At 28.7% G+C, this 24,821-nt stretch overlaps 1 protein-coding gene across 2 annotated transcripts; it reads right to left on the bottom strand.

Annotated features, from left to right (window-relative positions):
- Window positions 1–13: 13 nt before the first annotated feature.
- Window positions 14–24,802, bottom strand: 5-ht2a (5-hydroxytryptamine receptor 2A). 2 transcript variants are annotated; one of them, XM_074253572.1, is made up of 7 exons: window positions 23,786–24,802; window positions 22,234–22,531; window positions 7,477–7,701; window positions 5,795–6,110; window positions 4,412–4,627; window positions 2,247–2,552; window positions 14–2,153 (listed from the first exon to the last, which is right to left on the bottom strand). In XM_074253572.1, exons 1-7 carry the CDS (start codon window positions 24,224–24,226, stop codon window positions 1,907–1,909), a joined length of 2,049 nt encoding a protein of 682 aa, XP_074109673.1. In that variant the 5' UTR covers window positions 24,227–24,802; the 3' UTR covers window positions 14–1,906. The 2 variants fall into 2 exon arrangements, with proteins under 2 accessions (XP_074109673.1, XP_074109674.1); XM_074253573.1 differs by having other exon boundaries at window positions 2,247–2,540.
- Window positions 24,803–24,821: the final 19 nt, after the last annotated feature.

The raw sequence follows: 24,821 nt of genomic DNA, 5'->3' as shown, positions 1-24,821 counted from the left end.
TGAATTTCACTCCAGGCTGAAAATCAACAAACCATAAATTTATAATAATTATAACTTTTTATTTAAATAAAAAACTTGACAAACAAAAATGACACAAAACTATACAACATAAACAATTTAAAATTTCAAACAAATATTAACCGAGAATTGAACAGCAAATAATTAACGTCGGTATCGACCATCGCTCATCACAAATATATATTTACTTCAGTAATTTACATAAAAAAAAAACTCCCCAATCCCAATGGCTCTCATTATTTTTAATGGCCGTGACGCACTTTCATTAACATCTAGATTTGGAATAGAAAAAATAACGAAAAAACTAGTCTCTTGTTCCCGCGGTAATAAACTTAAATAAAATAAAAGTCATCGAACTTGGCAAACGCGAACAATTTTATAGTTAATATAATCTCCGATAAATTTATTTTTTATAAAAAATTTATAATACTGTCCAGCCAGTAACATATTTTCGGACAAATAAATAATATAAATACTCTTATACATATTTAATATTATATATCATATATTATATTTAGGGGATAAATAATCCCATTAACAAAGTCAACAAACAAGTTGAAGTAGTGAAGTAGTGATTGAGAAGTTATACGTGCTTGGAATTTTTAAAAAATCAATTTTTTGTAATGTACATATACTTAAGTTCGTACACAGAAAATTTAATGCCAATTGGATAAGTAGTCTCAAAGTTATCCAAATATTTGTGAAGTCTAATCGGAGCGTTAAAACTTCAATTGGACTGAACCCGAACAAGTTTAAACGTCTTCTTCTCAAAACTCGATTTTCCAAGTCGGTGAACAAAATTTATCGAACAACCGCTAATAAAATCAGTTTCTAATTTTGAAATTAGATTTTCCAGTAATTGATTCAAGGATTAATAATTCCGATAAGTATTCTAGAATTTTATAAACAATTTAAGGAGGAATACCACTGTAACGATCGAAAAAAAAAAAGAAGATTTTCGGGAATTTTTTAGAAGATTATTACTCTAAATTTTTTTTTTTTTAATATTGAATTATTGCAAAGTTATTAACGATCTCGTAGAGCACTAGAAAAAATTTCCCCTTTTTTTTATTTTCAGATGATCCGTTTTTGAGTTATCAAACCGACCATGGAGGGGGAAATTTTTTCTATTGCTCTACGAGATTGTTAATAACTTTGTAATAATTAAATATTTTTTAATAAAAATTTAGGGTGATAATCTTTAATGTACCTTTAATAAAATAAAAAAAAATCCGATCCCAAACTCCTTAATTTTCCCTGTCAAAAAAATTCCCGAAAATTACCTCTTTTTTTTTTTTTAATTTGTTAATTTTTTTTTACCCGGCAATTTGTTGAAAATAGACATGTTGATAATCCCTTTGATTAATCACTGGATAATATCTTAACCCTAGACTGGTCACCTCTTTTTTAGTTTCTTGCTCGCACTATAGCGAGTTTCTATCGGTTGAGTAGTTGTTAGGCGGCGTCACGCTCATTGGGTGACCAGTCTAGGGTTAAATTAGTGAAATTTGTTTAGATTTTTTAATTTCGATAAAATGGTTTTAGAAGAATTCCGAAAATTGTCTACAGTAGCTAGAAAAATCATTATTTGTAAAAAAAAGAACTTAGTAATAAAATTAAAAATAATTATTTTGTGAATATCAATTCTCATATCAATCAATTAAAAATTCTCTTCAGAAAAAATAATAAAAAAATCGCTTTTTTCGGTCTTCTAAGATCGTATAACCCCTCAAGGGTGATTAATGATACACACCAGCTCTTAATTACCAAGGAACATTTTTATTTTAAATTTGATAGTTCGATGGCTTTATTAACGACACACTTAAAAGGGTTTTAATGTCTCAATGTTTTTATCTTCTTATTTTATAATTAATAATAATATTAACATTCAACACTTTTGATCACACTCGTCATCAATAAAAGTGTCGTGCGGTAGAACACTAAATGTTGTCTGAGTGATTTCGGTAACACGAGAGCTTCCAGAAGCTGGTGTCACTGTTGGAATCACTGAGGGTGTGAGTAGAGGTGTGCTTTGGAGGCCTATTGCAAGAGGCAATGCACTAGAGGGAGTACACATACCCGGGAGAGCCGGCCGTCCTTCGTTAACTGAACGGTAACGTGGCAATCGGGCATATCTGTAACCAGAAAAAATTTATTTTTTAATTTAGAGAAAAAAAAATTCAAGCAAAATTTTTTTATGAAGAAATAATTATTGAATAAAATAATACCTATAACATTTACACTTAAGTAAGCGTATGAATGCGGCGCGAAACGTCTGATTGAACACGGTGTAAATGATGGGGTTGATTGTAGAGGAAACGTAACCGAGCCAAAGGCAGGTGTCGACCACGTGGTTTGGCACTTTGCAATTCGGACACGCTGCGAAGAAAATGTTTAGGATGAAGAATGGCGCCCAGCAAAAGACAAATGTGAAAAATACTAAGCCCAAGACTTTGCTGGCTTTTTGTTCCGTCGCGACTGCGTTTGCCGCCGGTGATCGCTTAGATCTTCCTTGTAGAAACCTGTTAACATTTCTGATAAATTATGTTATTATTAACTATTGAATTATTTGAAAAATTTTAATTAGTTTTCAAATACTTAATTCAACTTTTAAATATTTTTTTTAATGCTGTCAATTAACTAGAGAATTTTTATAATTTTTTTTTGAACTTATTAAGGGTAAAATATCCTTTTGTAAGGCTCAAAATTAAAATTTTTATTATTGTTTTATGGATGAAAAACTAATCCTAATTTTTGAATCTTAAAATTATTTTATTTGAACTTTGAAGTTTAATTTTTTGAAATTTCTAAATTAATTTTCCCTCTTTAATTGTTTTTTGAATTTCTATCAATTAAATCCGAATTATAATTTGAAATTAATTGCTCGCTCTGCAAATCTATTGTTATTAAAATAATTAGACATTCGTAAGTTTCATTTAAAGCTCCATAATGTAATTAGTTTTAAAACTTTCCAACTATCGGATTACTCCTCTAAAATTTACAAAAAGTTTGAATACTTCGTTTAGCGATCGCTTTTCTTTGTTTCATTATTTTTTCCATCACAATGAATTTCTTAGTAATTAAATTAATTATTATAAAAGTTGTAACAGAAATAAAGGTTTATATTTATAATTAAAGCATTAAATAGTAATGAACACAGCCGGTAAAGTTTAAAAGTTTTGAATTCCGTAGCAGTGTAATCCCATTCGTAGAGTTCCGAAGAGGATTCGAGTCGAGTTTAGATAGGAGTGGATGAGAGTGTATGGATTCAAGACAGGCAACTTCTGTTGATATATAAAGGATAACCCGAATTAACATGACACAAGAATGTTCTTGAGAGTCCACTGCTGAGTTGTACTGAGTAGTAATGCGAGCTAGGATGAGCATCTCCGGACTCCGTATTAGTATTAGAGTTGAGTTGAGTTGCCTCACTTGAGTGTTCTCGGATCGATTTTGGAATTCTAGCAAGTTCGTACTTTCGTGACCGATGTGTTCGCAAGTAATTCAATTACTGACGACCTATTCTCTCATTTATCATACCCTAACTTTTGTTACGGGTCTATCTGTTCTTTTACATACGTAATCTTTGCTGTTTTCGTTGTTTAATGATTAATCTGTTATTAAATCGGTCAGGATCAATTATCATATTTGTTCAATGATTTAATTGATATAATGACTTGTTAATATTTAATTACTCTTATTAATTGTTAATAAATGATTTTTTAATATTCGATAATTCAATAAATAATTAATGAAAGTTAGTAAATTATTTATTGGGATTTATCGACAATTAATAAATATTTATTAAGAAGTAAAAAATATTTAATAATCCACATATAAAAAAATTTATTTGAATCAAGAAATAATTTTGGAGAATTTCATCATCTTTATTCAAGTAGAAAAATTCTTAAGAAATTTTTCTTGGTTTAAGTAAATTTTACTTGATTCAAGAATTTTTTTTTCTTGATCCAAGACAATGAAATTTTTCAAAAATGATTTTCTTGGCTCAAGAATTTTTTTCTTGATTCAAATTAATTTTTTTTTCTGTGTAACAAATCATTCATTAAGTACAATTTATTCACTTGTAATAAATATTTATTAATTATTAATAAATATTTTTTTAGACTTGAATAAAAAGTTCGATTCGAAAACTTCAACTAAAAATTATAATTTAAAACCTAAAGATATTTTTAATTAATAAAATGATTTAAATTTTCTATCATAAATACCTGAGAATATTTCCCTGATTAAAAACAAAAAAAAAGAACCAAAACAATTTCATTTTATGTATTCACTTTTACTCTTTTCAATCTATCAATACTAACCAAACAATTCCAGCGGAACAAACTAGAGATAAAAGTAGATGGTGGAAGAGAGGTGCATAACAATTTACCTGAGATTTAGATTTGTTGGCGCGACGTTGAGGTGAAGTTTGAGAGATCTAAGTCGGAAGTTTCTCGTCTCACGCGCAATATTTTCCGGAGTTTGTGTCGCCTGATCGGTCTTGCTGATGCACCTGCGTACTTGCAGTTGTAGAGTTGAGTCCACATCCGTCTCTTGAGTAATTCCATTAAGTTCGCAGCTTGATGGTGACGTGCTCGTACCCCGGCTATTAACATAATGCATCCGAAATTTAGTCCAACTGTACTGACTTCTTCATATGTACAATATATGTTCATAAATAGAAAAACTTTTCTTATAATCAGTTAATCATACTCTACTTTTACATATTTATTAAACTTGACTTGATATCAGATTATTAGAATTGAGAATCCACCCCTTGCTTCTCGCATTTCATTTCCGTTTTAAAAATATTAAATAAAATCTAAGTAAAAGTAAATTGTACCGTAACTTTGTGGGAGTATGATATCTTTTACTCAGAGATCCACTTTTCCAACTAACAAACTACTTACAAAGTTAATCCATATGACATGTCTATTCTGAAATAGTGAACAAAACTTTTTCTTATTTAAATAACTCTCTAAAAAATCGTATCAAGTACGATAAATGTTTTTTTCTACGAAAATAGGTTACATAATTTTACAGTTTAAAAATAGTTCTGAATTTTTCATGAAAAATTTTTCTTGACTCAAGATTATTTTCTCTTGAATCGTTAATTTTCCTTTCAGTGTAGAATTAAAAAATTAAATATAATTTTTGTGATAAAATTAGTTCACATAATAATTTTTCAAATTTTAAAAGTTTGCTATCGAGTTCAATTTTAAAAAATTGTGAAAAATAGTGGAGCCGTAAAAATGACTGAATAATCAATGTTAAAAATATTTAAAAAAGTAATCCGTCGATCATTAATAGCCAACTAACGCGGTAATGGAAATGTCATAAAGGGAAATAGATCTATTAATAAATGAATGATGGACGAATTTGTTAACTCATCCGATATGGGTACACGGGGTGCCTATCGATCGAGAACGCTTCAGTCTGGAGACTTAGTTCCTTCTGATTCTCAGTTCTGATGATTTATGGGATATTTTAGTAGAGTCATATAAATACTAACGTGCTGACGGATTTCCGATTCTTTGTTTTTGTTTTAAATAAATAAATCTTAATGTGTGACTGTCGGTGAGAAATCGGTTTCTTTTCGCGCTTTCGAGGCCATTAAACATATTTCGTATAGAAAAGCATGTAATTGTAAAATTTATTGAAATAATAAAATTTATTATTTAAACATAAAAAATCTAGTTAGGATTTTTTTTAAACGATTTTTTAATTTTTTAACATTGATTTAATTAAAAAAAAAAAATATTTTAAAGCTTACCTATTGCCAGTGGTGCTTCCACCAGAAAACCTCCACAGTTGTCTAGAAGACAGTGCACTAGAAGTAGGCCTGGAGTGGGTATGATGTGATTTTGTTGAGGAATACCTCCCTCCAAGCCTCCTAAATTCGTCGCCCATGGTTTGCTTATCAATGAACCGGGCTTTCTTACGCAGTAACTGAACAGTTAGGACGTAAGTGATTACCATTACCATCATTGGTATGTAAAACGCTACCAACGAACCAAATACGAAGAAAGCTCGATTATTTATCATACATATATCCGATCTTGGCATTATATTAATTGGATTTATCAATCCTAAAAAAAAAAAAAAAAGAAATAAAATTCTTACTTTGCATTAAAACTGTAATTGCCTACACTGCTAAAATTTATAAATTCACTTACGGAGACTTAATAAATCATTCAGGACTTTGATTAGATTCATTAATTCATTTTTATTTAAGATTTAGCAAGTTTTTCCGCTAGCTTAGACGTAAATTGAAATAAATGTCAGTACTACTGTCAACATATGTGTAAAATCTATTGTACATATTTTTTTTTGGCGAATACGTATGTTGTACTTGTTTTCAACATACATTTCCGCGTGAGTAAGCCAAGAATAATAATTTATTTTTGGGCCGAAAACACATTGCTATCCAATGTAAACATTTTTAAAGATCATGCTACTTAAAATTTTTCAAGAAATTAAATTTTTTAATTTGGAAAAAATATTTTATCAATCAAAAATTCTTATAAAATAATATCAAACAAATAGTCTTTTAAGTAATCAAAGTAAACTTTATGGGAAATATTGATGGTCCTTTATTAAATTACTACAGGGTTGAAATTGACCAGAATTACTGAATTTCCTCCATATGCAGATATATTAGTGCATAAACTTTGGTTCAGAAACATCAATTAAAGAGATTAATAGTCTGCAATAAAAGTCTCGCATGACCGAATTAATTTGGTTATCCTTGTTAGAGTTACTTCTGATACAAGCTTATAAATTTAATGAGATTACTGTTCAACCAGATGCTTCTCCGAGCTTAGTAGTTTACTTACATTATTATCATGTTACATTACTAAAATAAAATTTCGGTAATATAATTTTGACCGAAACTATCAACCATCTACGACCTAAGGACTAGCCCGCGGGAGCACTTTTTTCGCCACGGACCACGACTAGAATGGGTTGCAAAAGTGATAAGAAAGTTATAATTCAGCAGATTAACCCGTGATGACCGACTGACGCGAACTAACATAATGACTTTAGCAACCTCACGGGAGATATGTCGCAATGCATTTCGAGTTGTGACGTTGCCAGGATTACATCCATGGCCAGCGGTCGGCTGGAGGACAGAAGCGCTCGGGCTTAATTTTGGCAACCTCGCTCTCGCTAACAGAGACCGGTAATGCTTGTGGTCACTTTATCACACAAGTGTTGTGATTTAGCGATATTTTTAATTTAGCTTTTTTGCTAATTAATTCAAGCTCAAAGGAGATTAAATATTTCTCTAATGCTTTTAATTAACTAGTGAATTTTTATATTTTTTTTTAATGATGTTTTTTAATTTTTAAATAAAAATTCTCTGGAGAGAATGTAATTTTTTTTTTTTTTTTTTTTTTTTTTTTTTTTTCAAAGTAAATCAGAAATATTGAATAAAAAAATGAATAAATTTACCTAATACTGTAATTGAACTGGACACAAGCAAGGCTAGACACCAAACAGCTGCTATTTTAAATGCATTAGATCGCATCGTTGAGTCACGTCGTGTCTCTACCGGTCTCCTTACGCCGAGATATCGACCTAGCGAAATAAAACACATGTGCAATATGCTCGAGGAACACGCGAGTACATCGCATGTAACGTAAACATTGCACCAAATTTCCCCAAAAGGCCAATATCCTGAAAAATAAAAAGGATTAACTAATTAATCATTTTTTAGTTAATGAAAATAAAAGCATTTAGTTAATTTATTTAATCATTAATATTATTATTTAAAAATTCTTAAGATAAAAGCAATTGATTTAGGCTCCCATAGCATTTGAAGTAATCGAGTGAAAGAATAATTTTTCCGTCAGACAATTCTTAACGCTTTGTGATTGCATTAAGTGAGCATCGTATAAAGTACAAAAACTCGTAAGTAACTTCTCTGCAAAGAAGAAGTCGTAAACTAAGAACCGGTGACGGGTGACAAAAGTGGATGATCGAAAAGTCGACAATGAAATTATAATAGAAATAAGTTGATGCAGAGAGTGAAAATTTCTCAACTTATTTCTTTCCGAGTATTTTATTCTCTGGGTATTTTATTCTTGGACTTTTTATGCCAAGAACTGAATGATCAGAAAATCCTGTTTATGTTGAAAGAATAAATATCGTACTATTGTCGACAAAATTTTATAGTTGGAAATGTATTTTTATTGATTTTAATTTTTATTAAACTCTTGAAACTTTTGAATCTCTTTTAAATTATTGGCTTTTAGATTATTGTCCTTCGATTCATAAATTTCATAGGAAATAAAATAAAAAAGACTTTTATTGCATAAATTTTGAACTTTAAAAATCTACTAATGACTTATTTTTCAGAGCTGGTCTTTTTTTTAAAAACTTCAAACTGCAATATCTTTTAGACGCGTGATTCGATTTTTATTTTTTTGACAGTACTCGACGCAGTTTTTTAAGTACAAACAGTGTATACAAGATTTTAAGTTGATTAGTCGGAGAATTTGAAAGTTATTTTAAAAAACCTTAAAAAATAAAAAAAAAGATTCAAATTATAATTTTGATCTTTTTGATAATTAAAAATGACAAATTAACAGTCACAATAAATGCAAATCATAAATGTAATAAATGTACAAGCATGAATATCGCCAAGGTCTCTAATAAATTAACAGTGGATAAACCACGCTTACACTTTTGATTACCGAAGGACGTACTCAAACATAAACGAAGTAAATTTAACTGACATTCTAATTACGACCCCGGATAAGGAGGGCACGTTCTAGGGCATAAACTCTTAAGTTATTAAATTTCATATAATAAACCCTCGGTTCATTAGTAACACACATGATAATTATAATCACCCATAATTACAATTATACATTCAAGTATAGTAGCTTGAAAAATTTTATCCGTCAAGAAAAAGTGATAATAAATACACTCTGTTGTGATTAACGAACAATTACGTTTGCATGAATCAATTCTCTGCAGACGGCGTTCTCAGTTCAGTTAAGTTGTACACGTCAACAGCTCGAAGACAATTTACTAAAATACAATTGCGTTTAATTAAGCGTGTAGATTGAATCGTTATTACCTCAGACCTTTCCTCTCTAATCACTAATTTAAATGCATTACTACCGTAGATAATAGTTTTTCTCCAGCACAACTGTCTGCATAATAGTTTACACTTCAAAAATTATGAAACATCTATCATTATTATTATTAATAATATCTTCTTCAATTTTTAGTCGATTTTAAACTTTGATCAATTTTTTTTCATCTAAATAATTATTTGACAGTAAAAAAGAATTATTTGAAATAATAAAATTTTTTTGGCTCAATAAAATTTAACCAGTGGAGATGATTTTTTTGCGAAATAATTTATTATAAATACTTTAGTACTTTTTTTGGCTTATAATATATTATTCAATTACTACCAACGTGCAGTCACTATGCGACTGCTGAGATTTACGAATTATGAATGAGAAAGCTTTGGCTTAATGATTTTTTTATATTTATAATGACACTATTAGTTTAGGTCCTTTTAAATAAATTTTAAAAATGATAGTGCTATCACAGGATCAATTACAAATAATTTAATGGACAAATATGACTGAACAAATCTATAGAACTAAAAAACTATTAAAAATTCGTCGAAAAACTTAACATAAAAAATTGACTACTAAAAAAAATATAACACTAAAAGGCACTAACTCTTGTCTCTACCTTTCTGATGATACCAAATTAAACTATAAAAATTTCTTTAAAAATAATAATATGCTCGTCACAAAATTTTCCTTTTTCTCTATTATTTAAATCATAAATACCTATCGCTGAAAAAAATATCAAACCCAATTTACGATAAAGATATACCCGTTACTAAATTTTTCTTACTCTCTTAATGATATAAATTAATTTTTGACATATAACAAAATTAACGCGTATACACAGTAAAAAATTTTTCGTCATTGTGTAGAGTGTAATATTCAACACAAAAATTTTAACACTTTACAAAATGACGAAAAATTTTTTACTGTGTAAAATAAAATAAATAAATAAACAAATTTTGTTTTTTGCTCAACTCGAATCTATTTATAACTACTTCGAAAGCTTATCATAAATATACTATTTTAAAAAAGCATATGAAACATTGAACAGGCACAACTTCAGATCAAGACCTTTTCAACGATACCAAATTTAACCATAAAAACCCATTTTATAATATAAATACACTGGCCACAAAATTTCGCTTATTCTCTTAATAATATAGATGATTAGTTAGTTCATTAAAATATGTAAAAAATTAAAATCATATAATAGAATTGCCAAAAATTTATGTCCGTAGTATCTAACAAGTTTAAAATTTATATCGAATCCATAAATTCGCATAATCTATTATACATTAAGCGGAATTACTTGTGAAATACTGCACTTACGAAGCAGTTAATTGTGCATGAACATCGTCGTACCTTCGCTTAAATATCTTAATAGTTCATTATTTTATTTAATTACAATTAACTTTCACTATTTTTACCTTATTTTAACTATATTATCTTCTTTATATTCTCTTTGTCTCGAGTATATGATTGATTTAGCTTAAATGAGATTTTAAATGAATTTTTTATAATATCTACTTAGTAGAGTGTCAAATATTTTTCTATTCTGTTTTACAGTGAAAAGAGAATTGAAAAATAAAGTACGTAGATTTTCAATTCCAGAAGCACGATTTTATTTTTTTAGATTTCCATTTCCGTTTGTTGTATATCTTTCACGGATTCGTTCAGTTTTCAGTATATTGAATTTTTAAACGGTTGTTTTTATCCCTTAATGCTCCTCGTTACGGTTTATATGTTTATTAAAATTTTAAATTCACATATACGATCAGGATGTTGGTTAACTAAGCCATTATTCGATAAACGTTTAATAAAGTTGATGAAAAAATTCAGTGGTTTTATATTTGGTCATGAAAAATCGGAAAATTGATTGAATGCCGTTAAATTTATTAAAAAAATTTCCCGCTTTAAAATTTTTATTTTATTTATTAAATTTCTGCTTTAAAATTTTAATTTTTGTCAATAAAAATTGAAAATATTAAAAGAGAGTTTTTAAATATTTACATTAAAATTTGCAATAAATAAAACGGACAGTTAACTCCTTATTTATGAACTCTCATCGATTATTTTACGGCTTGTAATATCTTACTGATGAGACAAGCAATGTAGTTGGGAAGTGTTTATTGGTGGAGTTTACGTCGGTCAATATCCCAATTTACTGTTTATAGATTATCGAATACCTATAGGAAGTGTCTAAGACAGTAGTATAATCAATAGCTCTTTGTACATAAATTTCCCTGAGTTTTCCACTAGTATCTTCATGTACATACCTCGAAATTTTAGTTCTACTGCAAAAAATTCCATACTCGGAAGTAAAGTTGTCAGTTATTATCTTAACAAGAAACAGAATCTATTCTTTTACTTCAAAGGAAAGTTTTTGAAATTCAAATCTTTTGTAATTCATTCAAGAAACTTTTGACGAAGACTTGATGCTTTTAAAAATTATTCACTAAAAGTTTGCTATTGCATTGGGAATAGAACGACAAATTTTTATTTTTCTTTTAATTAAAAATTCAACGCAATGAATTTACAATTAATCATAAAAATTTTAAATTAGTAAAAAAGTGAACACAAAAATGCACGAATTATTTACTGTAAATTGGTAGATCCAATAACTTTCACATCGACGGTTTTAACAACCGAGTTACACCCACAAATTTGCTCCCACGGTTTTACGTCCTCGAATTTGTTAGCAAACATATTCAAACGGTTTTAAAGAATTTAAGTTAAAATCATTTGACATTGATGACGTTATATGAATTATTTTTTTTTTTTCCATATTTATTGCTTTGTAAAAATTATACACACATGAACAGGCGCTTATTGTAAACTAGATAAATCCATTTTTGAAGTAAATGCTTATCGGTAAAACTTTTCATATGTCGCTTCAAAAAAGTTACAGTTAAATCCAACTGAAAGTTTGCCAATAACGTTCAGTATAAATTGGGACACTTTTGTTTATATTTCGACTCATATTTGTAGGATTAAAATTCTGAATTAGATTTCAGAAAAATAAAGCTGATGAATTATTTTATTCATTAATCAATAATTGACAATTGAAAGTGAATAAAAAATCTCTCAAACGAACGAAATTAAATGTTTTAAATTTGTACTTTAATATCTACAATAATCAGTCGATGAAGAACGTATTGAATTTCAAGGAGCAATTAGTCTCAATTGCAAATTGATTTCACTTGCACTTATCAGTCATCAGTTGTCATTTACCAAATATCAGGTATCAATAATCGATCATAAATTATTGTTTCTTTATATTGCTAATGAGACTTCTTTTAACATTCATCCAATCATTCGCTTGATTGATCACTGAAAAATCGTGCCAGGATTTTTCGTGAAAGGAAAAAAGAATATTTGAATAATTAGTTAAAAGTTTTCTAAAAAAAATTGCCGTTGAAAAAAAAAATGAGAGAAACATCTCTGTTGAAATTCATCGGATATTCACGCTAATTACTCAGCAGTGAATATTTCTGGTGAAATATCCAGATAATAGGAGATAAACGTTTAGTTGTGATTTATTGGACGTGTTTTGTACAAGAGATTGATTCGATACGAACACGGTGCGAAAAACGCCGCTCTAGTTTTCCCTCCAGCTGCTAGTGTTTGTTTGTATTTTTTTTGTTCGAGTAGATACCTGTCGATGGAGCTTATAATTACGCGCGTGGATGCTTACGCACGTGGAAAATACTTCGTTGAATAATTCATTAAAATTCATTAAAAATATGTGATGTAATTTTGTATAACATTCTGTGAAAGAATTTTCCGATCGGGTTGTATGTCAATTATCGTGTCATTGCGAAAAAATAAAATTGTAAATTACAGCTTGAAGTAATGATATTACTGTTTTCAAAAGTACTTCTTACAGAATGTATAAAAAATTTTATTTTTTAACTTTCAATAATTTTTCAATTTTTTTTTTTCTAGTGTATAAGACAGAGATCGGAGTAATAGTTAACTAAATTCTGTTAATAAAAAAGTCATAACTTGAAACCGACTCGAAATAATAATTAGTTAAAAAAAATAAATAAATAAATAAAAAGTAATAACAAATAGGCTTCTTATGAGAGTAAAATAATTTTTTTCTAAAACAGTGAATTCTGATCTTATTAACAAATTAATGTATCCAATATGGACATATCAAATTCTTTGATACTTTTCTGAACATTTAAATAAGCCATATAGCGTATGCATGATAATATCGTACAATTTGAAGTAGTACGATGTCGTGAAGTGAAATAAGACCATTGAACGAGTACGAGTCGGAATGCACATCCATTAGCAGTCTCGATTTAATAGTTTTACGACTTGAAACCAATTATTAAAGTACTATCATTGTTACTGAAAAGCAGATTCTGATTCAGATAGCAAATGGCCCGGTGAATAATACACAAATGGACATTTACGTTAGCATATTTCTGGATAACAGAAATAACGGTCGTGATTATTTTTGGTGATTTAGTACTGCGATAAACTACAGCTCCATTCAAACCAGATATTAGAGTCTACTATGCCTTTTTAACTGAGTCACTTAGCGAAAAAATAAATTTATAAATTTTTATTTTTTTAGACTATTTTGTAGTCGTAGACGTAACTCTGCGGAAATTTACCGAATCTAAGTACAAACAAAAAAGGAGATTTTTATTTCCTAGTTTCGTACATCCTCAAAGTCCAAGCGCTCGGAAAACTGAAAACTGAGAACGAACAAAAGCCACTCTCGGACTATTTTCTGGTTTGTTCGTTGCTATTTATCCTCTCTCATTTTATTTGTTCATGACTTTCGCCTTAATCCACTTCGCGAATACAACCCGCAAGTGTAATCTAGGTTACATCCAAAAATTCAATCTACTTTTTTTTTGTAAACGTCAAATGCAATATTCGTTTAACTTTTTGTTTAAATTTGTAAAATCTTGATTAATGGTCTCATCAAAGCTTTGACTTTTTCAAAATTTTCACTCAAAAAATTTCGTTATTTTTTCATTTAGTTCAAGCCAATTTTTTGATTAATATTTCTTTTAAATGTCCAACATTTCGCTCTAACAAAAAAAAATTTTAAATAAAAGTTAGATGTAATTTTTTACTCCAGTAAAAATATTCAAATAGATAAGTGTATTATATTATACTACTGTGGCTTTCTGAAAGCTTAGAGTTGACATTCTCGACGGTATTGTCAATTGCAAGTAAAGAATTGAAACGAACAAAATAAAAGTAAGTAACTTAAATCGCGGGTAAATGCTTGGGATTTAAAGAAAAGAATAAAGAAAATTGTTGAGTTCTCAAAGGGTATTAAAGACTTTATTGTTCCATTCCCTACACATATTTGTTATTGTTATTACATAATATTGGTAGCGTAAAAGCATCCACGCGGCAAAAGTAACAAATAAGCTCACTTATTGATTCTATTTTTGGTTTTCTGATTACACGAAAGTTAACCGAATTATCAGGGCCACTTATTATCGTACACGTATGAACTCCAATGAAATTTTTGATGGAATAAAAGTATCATTTATTTTTTATTATTATATAAAATGAAATCACTTTATTCTATTCAATATATTGTATTTCTTCATGTTTCTTTTATCTTATCTGACACTTTACTATTTCTATCGCGGATAACTTCTTTTATTCGTTTATCCATCCGTGCATTGTCACGTTTTTCAATATAAATTTTTTAGTGATTTCGATATTTTTTATCGTACATTTATCTTGATGTTTCAGTACTTTCTTCACATATGTCAATACTAAATTCTCACTCGAGAAAATCGGAATATAAAACCACTATAAAAAAAAAATATACATTTTTAATTTTTAGACGTTAAATAATACAAAATATTTTTAATTTTTAATTTAAATTAAATCAATTCGCGGTTAAATTTTTTTATTATTAAAATTTTAACTTATTAAAAATATTTAGCGAATACCAATCGAATAGAACGCATCGCATACTGTCGAAAACTAATTAAGATGTAATTTAAATTGCATCGTTTTCAATATAAAAAATTTTTGTTCGCAAATCGCTCTCAGCGTTTAAAAAATAGTGGAATAATAAGTAGTCGAGAAGTACATGAATAAAAGTTTAATACCCGGTTAATATTGCCGACAAACTTCCTCTCGTGAAGCTTTCCGTATTGAAGCGATTAGTGTCGTATTATATTCGAAATTTGAAGATAAAATAAAATACCGATCTATTGTATAAGTAATTTCATATATATCGAAGGAATTGATCGCGCGTATCCGAGTGTATAAATTTCTAGGTTGTCATTTTCAATCGCATGAATAAATTGAACATTAGACGATTTATTTTTGATCCATTTATCAGTCAACTGAAGAAACAACTACGTACATACGCAATACAAACAATTTAAAGAGAAATTATTTCTCTGGTTGGGAAAAAAAAAATTCAAAACAATTTACAATTTTAATATTCCATAAAAGAAAAAATTTATTTCAAAGAAAAGCTTTAAAATTATTTAGAATTTTTTTTTAATCAGGGTTATTTTGAAAATAAAGACGAAGATAAATTAATATTTCTCAGTGAAGGAATTTAAAGAGCTGGTTAAATTTTTATTACCGTAAATAGGATGATTTAAAAAGTAAATATGTTTGAAAAAAAGGTTGAAAGACGAAGAATGAGGGAGGGGGGGGGGGTACTAGATGAAGACGACTGAGTGGTTTAGGTATTTTGTAAAATGAATTCTTGATGGCTTTATATAAGAGTGTGTATTATATGTATGTGTTGGAAAGAACAAAGCGAAATCAGCATTTCGATTGGACTTCTGACATCGTTATAGAGGATGCTTTTATCGAAGAATTCATTTAACTACCCATCGAGTTTTCAATGTATGTCATTTTAAGGATAATACCATTTACTCTTATTACAATACAAATGGGAGCGAGCCTTTGACTTCTTAGTATTTAATATTTTTATTTTTTTTCCTACTCGATGTCAATTTTTTTCATAAAATTCCTTCTTTTATTTTTAATAAGTTATTGACCCATTCACGATTCTTTGACTTCTTAAATCTATTTAATACTTTTAAATTGATTATCCATCTCCTGTATCAATGAATATTTCAATAAAATTTTTTATTATATTTATTCTAAAGAAATGGAATATTTTATTGTAAATGGTAGGATTTTTAAATTAAATGATACTACAAGAGCTTTCTTTTCTTAATAATTTTAAGATAAAATATTTATTTCTTTACAAAATAACAAAAATAATTCTTGGCTTAAAAATTTTACGATTTTTTTTATTACAAAATAATATAATTTTCATTTATTTAAATTATAAAAATAAATTGTTCTAAAGAGCCGTAACGAGCTCATTACCGGGACAAGTAATTCAATAAATAAATAAATATACTCTCCATAGGTACTTCAACTTTACATAATATAATAAACACTAGACTGATAAAGAAATACAATCCAAAGCGAGCCATAAATTCGCGCCAAGAATTTTTTAATATAAAATAGTCTCCAATTATCTTCAAATCAATTCAACAATTTTCCATTTAATTTTTTTATTTTTAATTTACAACTTATAGTACCTTACTTTTTTTAGGTCGATAGTTTTGTTTTATTTACCGAAGAATTGAGTTTTTTATAAAATTAAATTAATATATTGAAAAGGTTACTTGAATAAAAATAAATGATGTTTAAAAAATTAAAAAGAACGCTTTAAGATGAATTTAAAGAGAAAATCTTTTCAACGGGCCCTTCAAGTCCAATCTGTTGATGATTATTTGTCATATGTTCCTTGCTCTATAGATAAATTTAATATTTCCTCTCAAGTACTTAACTTCTTTTAACACCCCAGGAAAACTTGTTCAAACTTTCATAGACTTTTTTTAAATCACTGACGAATAAACGGTGGACAAAAAATCTAAATGAATGAAAAAATATTGTTCACTTGACGCTTATCGATAAACTTTCGTGACAAATTATAATTGAAAAGCCCTGACCAATTTTATATTCTCTATATAATATAATAAATATATTAAACCCTTGGCGATAATTGTTGTTAGTGATTTTCGACAGTCGGAATTAGAATTTATTTTTATTGTTGTTGTACTTGTTGTTTTTTATAGAAGACGAAATACGGGAAAGAGAAAAGGTGAATAAAACTTTATGTAGAGCAAAGTTTTCGTTGCAAATGAAGTAAATGGGCTTTATCTGTCAGTTTAAATTTGTGAAATGTAAATTTTCTGGTGCTTTGTTAAATTTTTCACTAGTTTTAGATCTAATTATGATTTCATGCTATATTGTCGGAGGTCAATTACGACGACGGGATCTGTGAGAGTATAAATTAGCTTATTTTAGTAGAATAGAGTTGCGCTGGAAAAGGTGAGGGTATATTATTATTAAGTGTGTGGTTTCTCTCTTATATTAAATTTATAGTCTGGATATAGGTATCTTTATTGAATAAGATATGGAATGTCAAGTATATCATTATAAATAGAAAAAATGGGATTTATATTTTTTTTTTTTTTCATGTTTTATAATATAAAATATTTACTTTGATTTTTTTCAAAGAATTTTTTTAATGTATTATAACTATTCAGATTAGTAGAATTTTTTTTTTTTTCAACAAAGAAAGATTCCACGGAGTCACTAACAATTTTTTACTGCAAATAAATTTTTTAAAAAAATATAAAGTAATAATATTTTTTTTTTTAATTTTAAATTTAATTGTATAGCAGTTGCTGAAGACCTTGGTAGTTATCTAGCGACTTATAAATAAATAAATAAATAATAATAATTTTTTTAGAAATAAATATTAATAAAAAATTTTCGTCAAAAATAAATCTTAAATAAAAAAAAACTTAAAAGGTCTAATAACCATACCATAAACACTACTAGTCATCGATATTACCCTTATCAGTATTCAAACCCAACTTATTAGTAAATAATCAGAGTATCATAAACCAAACATAAATGTTTATACATTTCGTACTGTCAGAACCGTTCACTTGGATCTGCATGGACCAATTGGTTGCTGTTGACACATCTTTCAACTCGAGTTGACATGCATTGATAATCGATACTAACATCATCCATATATTTACGGGCGGAGACCAGCCGTCGAGTATCACTCGTGGAAACGTCATCAACGTCAGATACGCGCTTAAATTTCTCAATGCTCCTCATCCTCATCCTAATCCATTATACACGATGCAGATAGTAACCGGCACTCTGTATGCCGCTGCCATTCGATATTTGATGGTGCGGGATACCTCTTCTCCAAAAATCAGGAAATAGAATAGAAACTAGAACAGGTTTCATCAGCTCGCCTGTCACATTGTTAAAAAAATACCCGAATTCACGCTCCTTTTTTTGAATAAAAACTCACTTCTTTTCTTTATCCGATATTCGACAAAATTAACTTTAAATCCTTGCGACTCATTTGAATAAATATCAATATTAATATATAATATTATCAACTGATACGATGAATTTATTAGCCCGCTTAATTTGTATTGTGAATAATAATTCAATTATCGGTAATACAGGTATCGTGTTTTTGTATACACTTTTAATGGAATTGATATTAATTACTCGCATGGACGCACGATAGTTTGATAAACATTTTATCAATACAAAAAAATTCAATCACTTATCACATTTCCGATAAAATGAAAATATTATCTACGCTTTCGAGCGAATATTCATTTTACCTTCCCTTGTGGCCACTGTAAATTATAAATTGGATTTTTCTTCATTACTCATAAAAACAAACTCGATTTATCATTTTTAGATTTATTTTCAACGTTAATTGCCCTAAAAACACCACCCCTCAACACCGGGGTCGAAGTAATTTTTTCTTCGAGCATATAGATAAATAAATATCATTTTTGACAATTGATTAGTTTCTTTCTTTTGTTCCGTAGACATAAAGTGTACGTGGAAATTCATATTAGAGATCGGCTCTGAGGTGTAGCTTCGAAAATCTATCACAGAAATTTATCAAATTTTATGAAAAAAAAAAAAAAAAAAAAAAAAAATGAAAACATTGTTAGATTTTTTATGACCAAGTTTTAAATCCAAACAATTAACCAATTAATTAAAAAAAATTTTTCTGTAAATTGAAGCTCACATAAACCGCAGAAAAAAATAATGAAATTAAATAAAACCCGAATGGAAGTATAAATCTGTGAAATGTTAAGATTATATTACATTACATTTAATTACATGTAGTCCCGACGACTTTGGTTGTAAAGAAATATTTTCAGTGTAACAATATAAAACTTGGATGGTAATTAATCCACTTTGTCGAGACCGTTTTACGAGCTCTCAAACGAGACCGGTGAGGAAATGTTGGCAGTTACATTGCAAGTACTTGGAGCAGCCACTCTAATGCGAAATTCAATCTCAACGCTCCGGGGATTTGAATTTTTAGCGAACAATGCGACATTTTTAAACTTACATTTCCACGATTTAAGCAATCGTAATAATTGTCTGCACTTTTAAAAGATTTATCAGGAGTCAGGAGATTTTTATAATCATAAAATTCAGATAATTGTTTTAACTTTGATGATTATTTTTATTTTGGGGACTTGTTTGAGTTTTTTGTATGTCCTGTAATAAATAAGAGATAACTTTGAGCAAGTAAAATGTTCGCAAACGTAAATTAGATCTGGTAACTGAAACCCCGTATAGTCTAGTTATCTGATTTCTCACAACCTAGAATTCCATTTCTCATTTTTATCCCGAGTACGGCACATCGTGATGCGACTGGTTGGCTGGGTATCAGAGGATATATAAGCGTGTTGGTTAACCCGAACACGAAAGACCAAAGCCGGAGCCAGAGTGAAAACGTGGAGAAATGCTGGAAAATTTAAAAACATACGTTTCTTATTCTGACGTAGATTTACGGCTCAGGATCGATCCTATCGGCTTGTGTGTCTTCAAAACTGGTAAATACTCCTATTCAGAGAATGTATGGTAGTGATAAATAGAAAATAAAAGAATTTTGCTATCACCTATAAGAGAGTTTGTAACCACCGGAGTGAAATACTCCGCTGAAACGGACAATTTTATGTTTTATCTATTATTGATTAATACTTTTTGAAGGGAGTCCTTTGTCTCTATTCGTTTTTCCTTGACCCCGACAATACTATTTTATCTTTGAATAATTTTATTCCTTTGATTTATAGACTCGGTAGTCTAATGCCCAATAATACGGTTGTCCCATTTCAAAACACACTAGCTTAAATTTTTTGACCTGGTTTTAATTCGGATCGTTACATTTTTTATCTCGACCGTAAACAAGTAAACAATTTTATTTTTAAAAAAAGAAATTTCTTTTTTTTTTTTAAGTCGAATTTTTTATTAAATTAAAACTTTTTTTCTTATGAATAAATTTTTAAAAAATTGAAGAAATTTTTTTTACTTGTTACTCAACTGAAAAAATTTGCCTAATTAAAAAATGAGAAAAATTCTGTCAGTCTTTCAAAAAATAAATTAGGTTTTTTTTTTTTTTTTAAATCTCATTGATCAATTCATTTTTTTTTTTTTTTTTTTTTTTTTTAATGTAATTACATCAGTAGTAAAAATTCCAATTTTATTAGATGCAAAGTTCTTGATGATTAAAAACATTCCATTTAAAAAAAAAAAAAAAAAAAAAAATTGGATCTTTATCAAAGATTGATTTTAATTACAAATTAAGAACCGCTGACAAAAAAACGAACTTTCAAAAAGGTCAAAAAATCTGTAGAGTTAAAGCATTCATAATAGCAATTCCTCAGTTCTTAATGAAAAAATTCCAATGAGCGTCCTACACTCTATGAAAATTCTTATTTATTCAAAGATGATAATGGAGATTACTTATTATTAATATAGACCAACACTAATAACAAGAGCGATAAAAGAAGGCTTGTAAACATCAAAAAGATATTGTCAAAAGTAATGAAAAAAATCGTTTTAATTATTTCTAGAATCTCTCAGAGTTTTGTCGTCGTGAAAAGCTAAAAAGTCATTCTCGCGTAGACAAAGACCGGTTCCATCTTCTTTGTTGCTTCTTATTCTGTGTCACAGTGACAAACATAACAGATTTCACAACAATGAATTCCTTTATTTCAAGCTTTAGTCAGTCTTTAACAAATCTCTTGTCTTTTATTTGGTGTTTATAAATCCGGAAATTCACGCACGGCTTTTTATTTTCTTTGGTTATATTCGTGATACAATGCACCCGAGGCTGAGTCATTTTTTTGTTTTAACCCAACAAAAAAACTCGGATCACCAAATACAAAAGCTCCGAAATTTATGGTTATTAGTTTTTTTGATTGAAATCAATATTTACGTTGATTTTTCGTGAGCAAAGGTTAATTCAATTTGTAGCTATCTTCGGGGAAAATAATTATTAATTAACTTTTGTGTCATCCTTTTGAACGGATCAATACTTTTGTTTTTTGAGAGAATTAACAGCCAAATAAAATATTAAAGCCCGAGGCGCGGTAATTGATAGCGCTAATTACCGCATCAAAATAAGCACATGATTACGCAACAGTAGTTACAGTAAAATATTTACTGCGGGAAATTGAGTTTCCAAGTTCTACTTGTACATACTGAAACCTTTTAATTTGTAAATGTGTAATTTAATTATGTAATTATCGGATTGTAACAAGCTCACGTTCATTTAACTTTTAGTTAATTTGTTTATTGGAAACACTTGATTATTAATTGCTCAGCTCAGGTAATTTTAATTATTAAGCATTTTTTTAATATTTAACAATCGTGTGGTTGAATTACACTGATAGAATTTTTTAATTGTCAATATAATTATTTATTTATTTATTTAGAAAAAATTTTAAATAATTATTTTTTCACTTTTGATTAAATTGATTAAATAAAACATTTAAAAAATTTAAAAATAATATCTAATTATAATTATTCAAAATTTTTACACTCACTTTTTATTAAATATTCTAAATAAATGTTTATTAAAAATTAATAAACCAAATTTAATCAATAGTTTATTAAATTTTTTCAATAAACAATTAATTACTTGTTAATAAAACTTATCAAATATTGAAAAATTTTTCTATCAGTGCACAATTGATGAAACTTTGATTAAAGTAAAGACAGAACTTACCAAGAAATCCCGGAATGGCGCCCAATGGCATAACAAAAAGACTGACCAGAAGATCCGCAACGGCGAGTGACAGTAGGAAGTAATTAGTGACATTGTGTAGCTGGCGATCAAGACATACCGCAAGGCATACCAGAATGTTTCCCAAACCACCAGCCACTATGAAGACCGCCACAAAGAGAAACGTCCACATGAACCTTTTTCCGCTCTTCGGGAGTTCGATCTGACGCGTTCGTCTAGAGCATGACACTGTCAGATTCTCCGTTGTCGAAGAATCTCCCACTGTCGTGCATTCGAAAATCTTTCACAGAAAATTCATTTATTATACTAATTTTATATAATCATTTTTCAAAAACGAGTCTTTTTACTAAAAATTCAACCGAATAAATTATTTTGTATTTATAAAATAATTACAAGCACTTAGAATTACAAAAAAATACATTTTATTTTTGTAATGTTCATGTATTTAAGTATATATACAGAAAATCTGTCATTATACTTTCAAATTTCAGTTATTTGTAAATATCTTAGAGGATATTGAAATTTTTAAAAAAAGACCTTTTTTGTAGAGCGGAAAATTCACAGTAAAAAATTTTTCGTCATTGTGTAGAGTGTTAAAATTTGTTTGTAGAATATTACACTCTATACAATGACGAAAAATTTTTACTATGTGTGCTAAAAAATTTGTTCGAAAAAATTTTTGATCGGAGTAAAAGTTTTAACGATGTAAGGTACCGGCGGGTAATAAGGCCGAGGGGAGATTTAAAAAAAAATCAAAAATATTGCATTTAGTTATTGCAATGTATCATTAATTTTTAAATTAATCCATTAGCCATAAAATATAATGGAGTAATGGTAATTTTCATCATAAACAAACCCAAAATTAAATTTTTTCAAAAACCTTGCGAATAAGCCTCATTTTACTACGATAGGGTAATAAGGCCTACGGGTTATACATACTGGAAATAGTTATACTATACTTGATAAAATTGATATTAGAGATCAATCATCACTTAAATTGAGCAACAATACTTATTAAGATGTTGATAAAATTTAGAACAATGATTTTAAATTATTAAATATAAAATTGTAAAAAATGTTTACCATTGACTCAAATTGTTTTTTAGGAATTCTTCTGCGCTATTTTAGCATATGAGGGATGATGAAATATCGAAGATAAGGAACGTTGTATCGGCACTCTGTAAACTTGTAACGACATTTCTATGCTAGACGTTTCTACTAGAGAAGTCTTTAGAGGAAGCGGTTATTTTAAATAGCATTTCTATCACTCAGGCCTTATTACCCGTAGGTACCTTAAATTAAAAAATTTTATTTCTCATATTTTTAGTGAATTTTTATTTTATATTCCTAAATTACATTATATTATTTTATATTCCTAACGTTTTTAGAATGATTGGAGCGAACAAAAAATTTTCATACGCCCTAAGGCGATGTGTATATTAATTTTCATAGAGATTAATTAAAAAGTCTCATGAAAAAAATTATTAAAATATCTTAAGCGCGTATAATTCCTAAAAATGAAATAAAAACTCACATCGCTGAGAAAAGTCGAGTTACAGTCGATGAATTTTGAAATTCTGGACAAGTAAGTGCTCTCGATGTTTTCCAGGCCGTTGATAACAAGGGATAAGTTGATATTGCACCCGGAATAATTGCAGGGCCAACAAAATAATGAGGTATAAGGTACGCCAGCGAAATAAGCATCGACGGCAAACTCGCCAGTACGGTGGAGCTGATGCTGGTGATAGTGATGAGTGCTCGTGCCGTTGACATGTTCAGCCATGCACAAGTGGTCATAATCAATAGGCATGAACCCCCCGGGCCCGGCTCCGGGACCTCCAGCGTCACTAATATTAATTCCGGCACCACATTGCTCGTTACAGGTGTACAAACCGCCGCTGCTAATATTGCAAGATATTCCGTGGAGCATCACCGTCAGCTCGCTCGTCCATCCCGCGATATTACCTTCAAGCATGACTTATTCACATACACGCGATTCACGTACACAAACATCAATTCCCGCTTTATGAACTGGTATTATTATTATTATTATTATTATTATTATTATTATTATTATTATTATTATTATTATTATTATTATTATTATTGTTGTTGTTATAATATTTATAACGATCCGGGTTATACGCTTTAATCACTTTGACGTCTGACCAAAACACCCTTCCACCACTTTGCTAGCCATTGTTACGGTCTATACTTTTTACCATTATACTCACTAGTCACTTCCTATTTTACAGAATAAAACATTTGAGTACTTTATACTTTGTATTTTGAGCTTTCCTTCAGATCTCGACTCTTTTACATCAGAATTTATTCAACATTCCGTATTTATAAGCTCGCTATGTACTGAGAGGTAATCGAGATTTTTTCTGGACTACAACAGCCCTTTAAAAACATACCGACTTTGTGCTTTGTTTGTGTTCTGGTTCTGGCGAATTTGTTGTGGATTAAATATGCTAAAGAAATTAATTAAACGTCATGTTTTTTGCGAAAAATTAAGTCGCTTAATTTTCATAATAGTTATTGTTGATTAAAATTTAAACTGCCTTTAA

Source organism: Cotesia typhae, unplaced genomic scaffold (assembly GCF_013202065.1).
Source record: "Cotesia typhae breed Kobodo isofemale line unplaced genomic scaffold, CoteBio_Ctyphae scaffold_13, whole genome shotgun sequence".
Classification (NCBI taxonomy): domain Eukaryota; kingdom Metazoa; phylum Arthropoda; class Insecta; order Hymenoptera; family Braconidae; genus Cotesia; species Cotesia typhae.
This window is presented reverse-complemented; position numbering and strand designations above follow the sequence as displayed.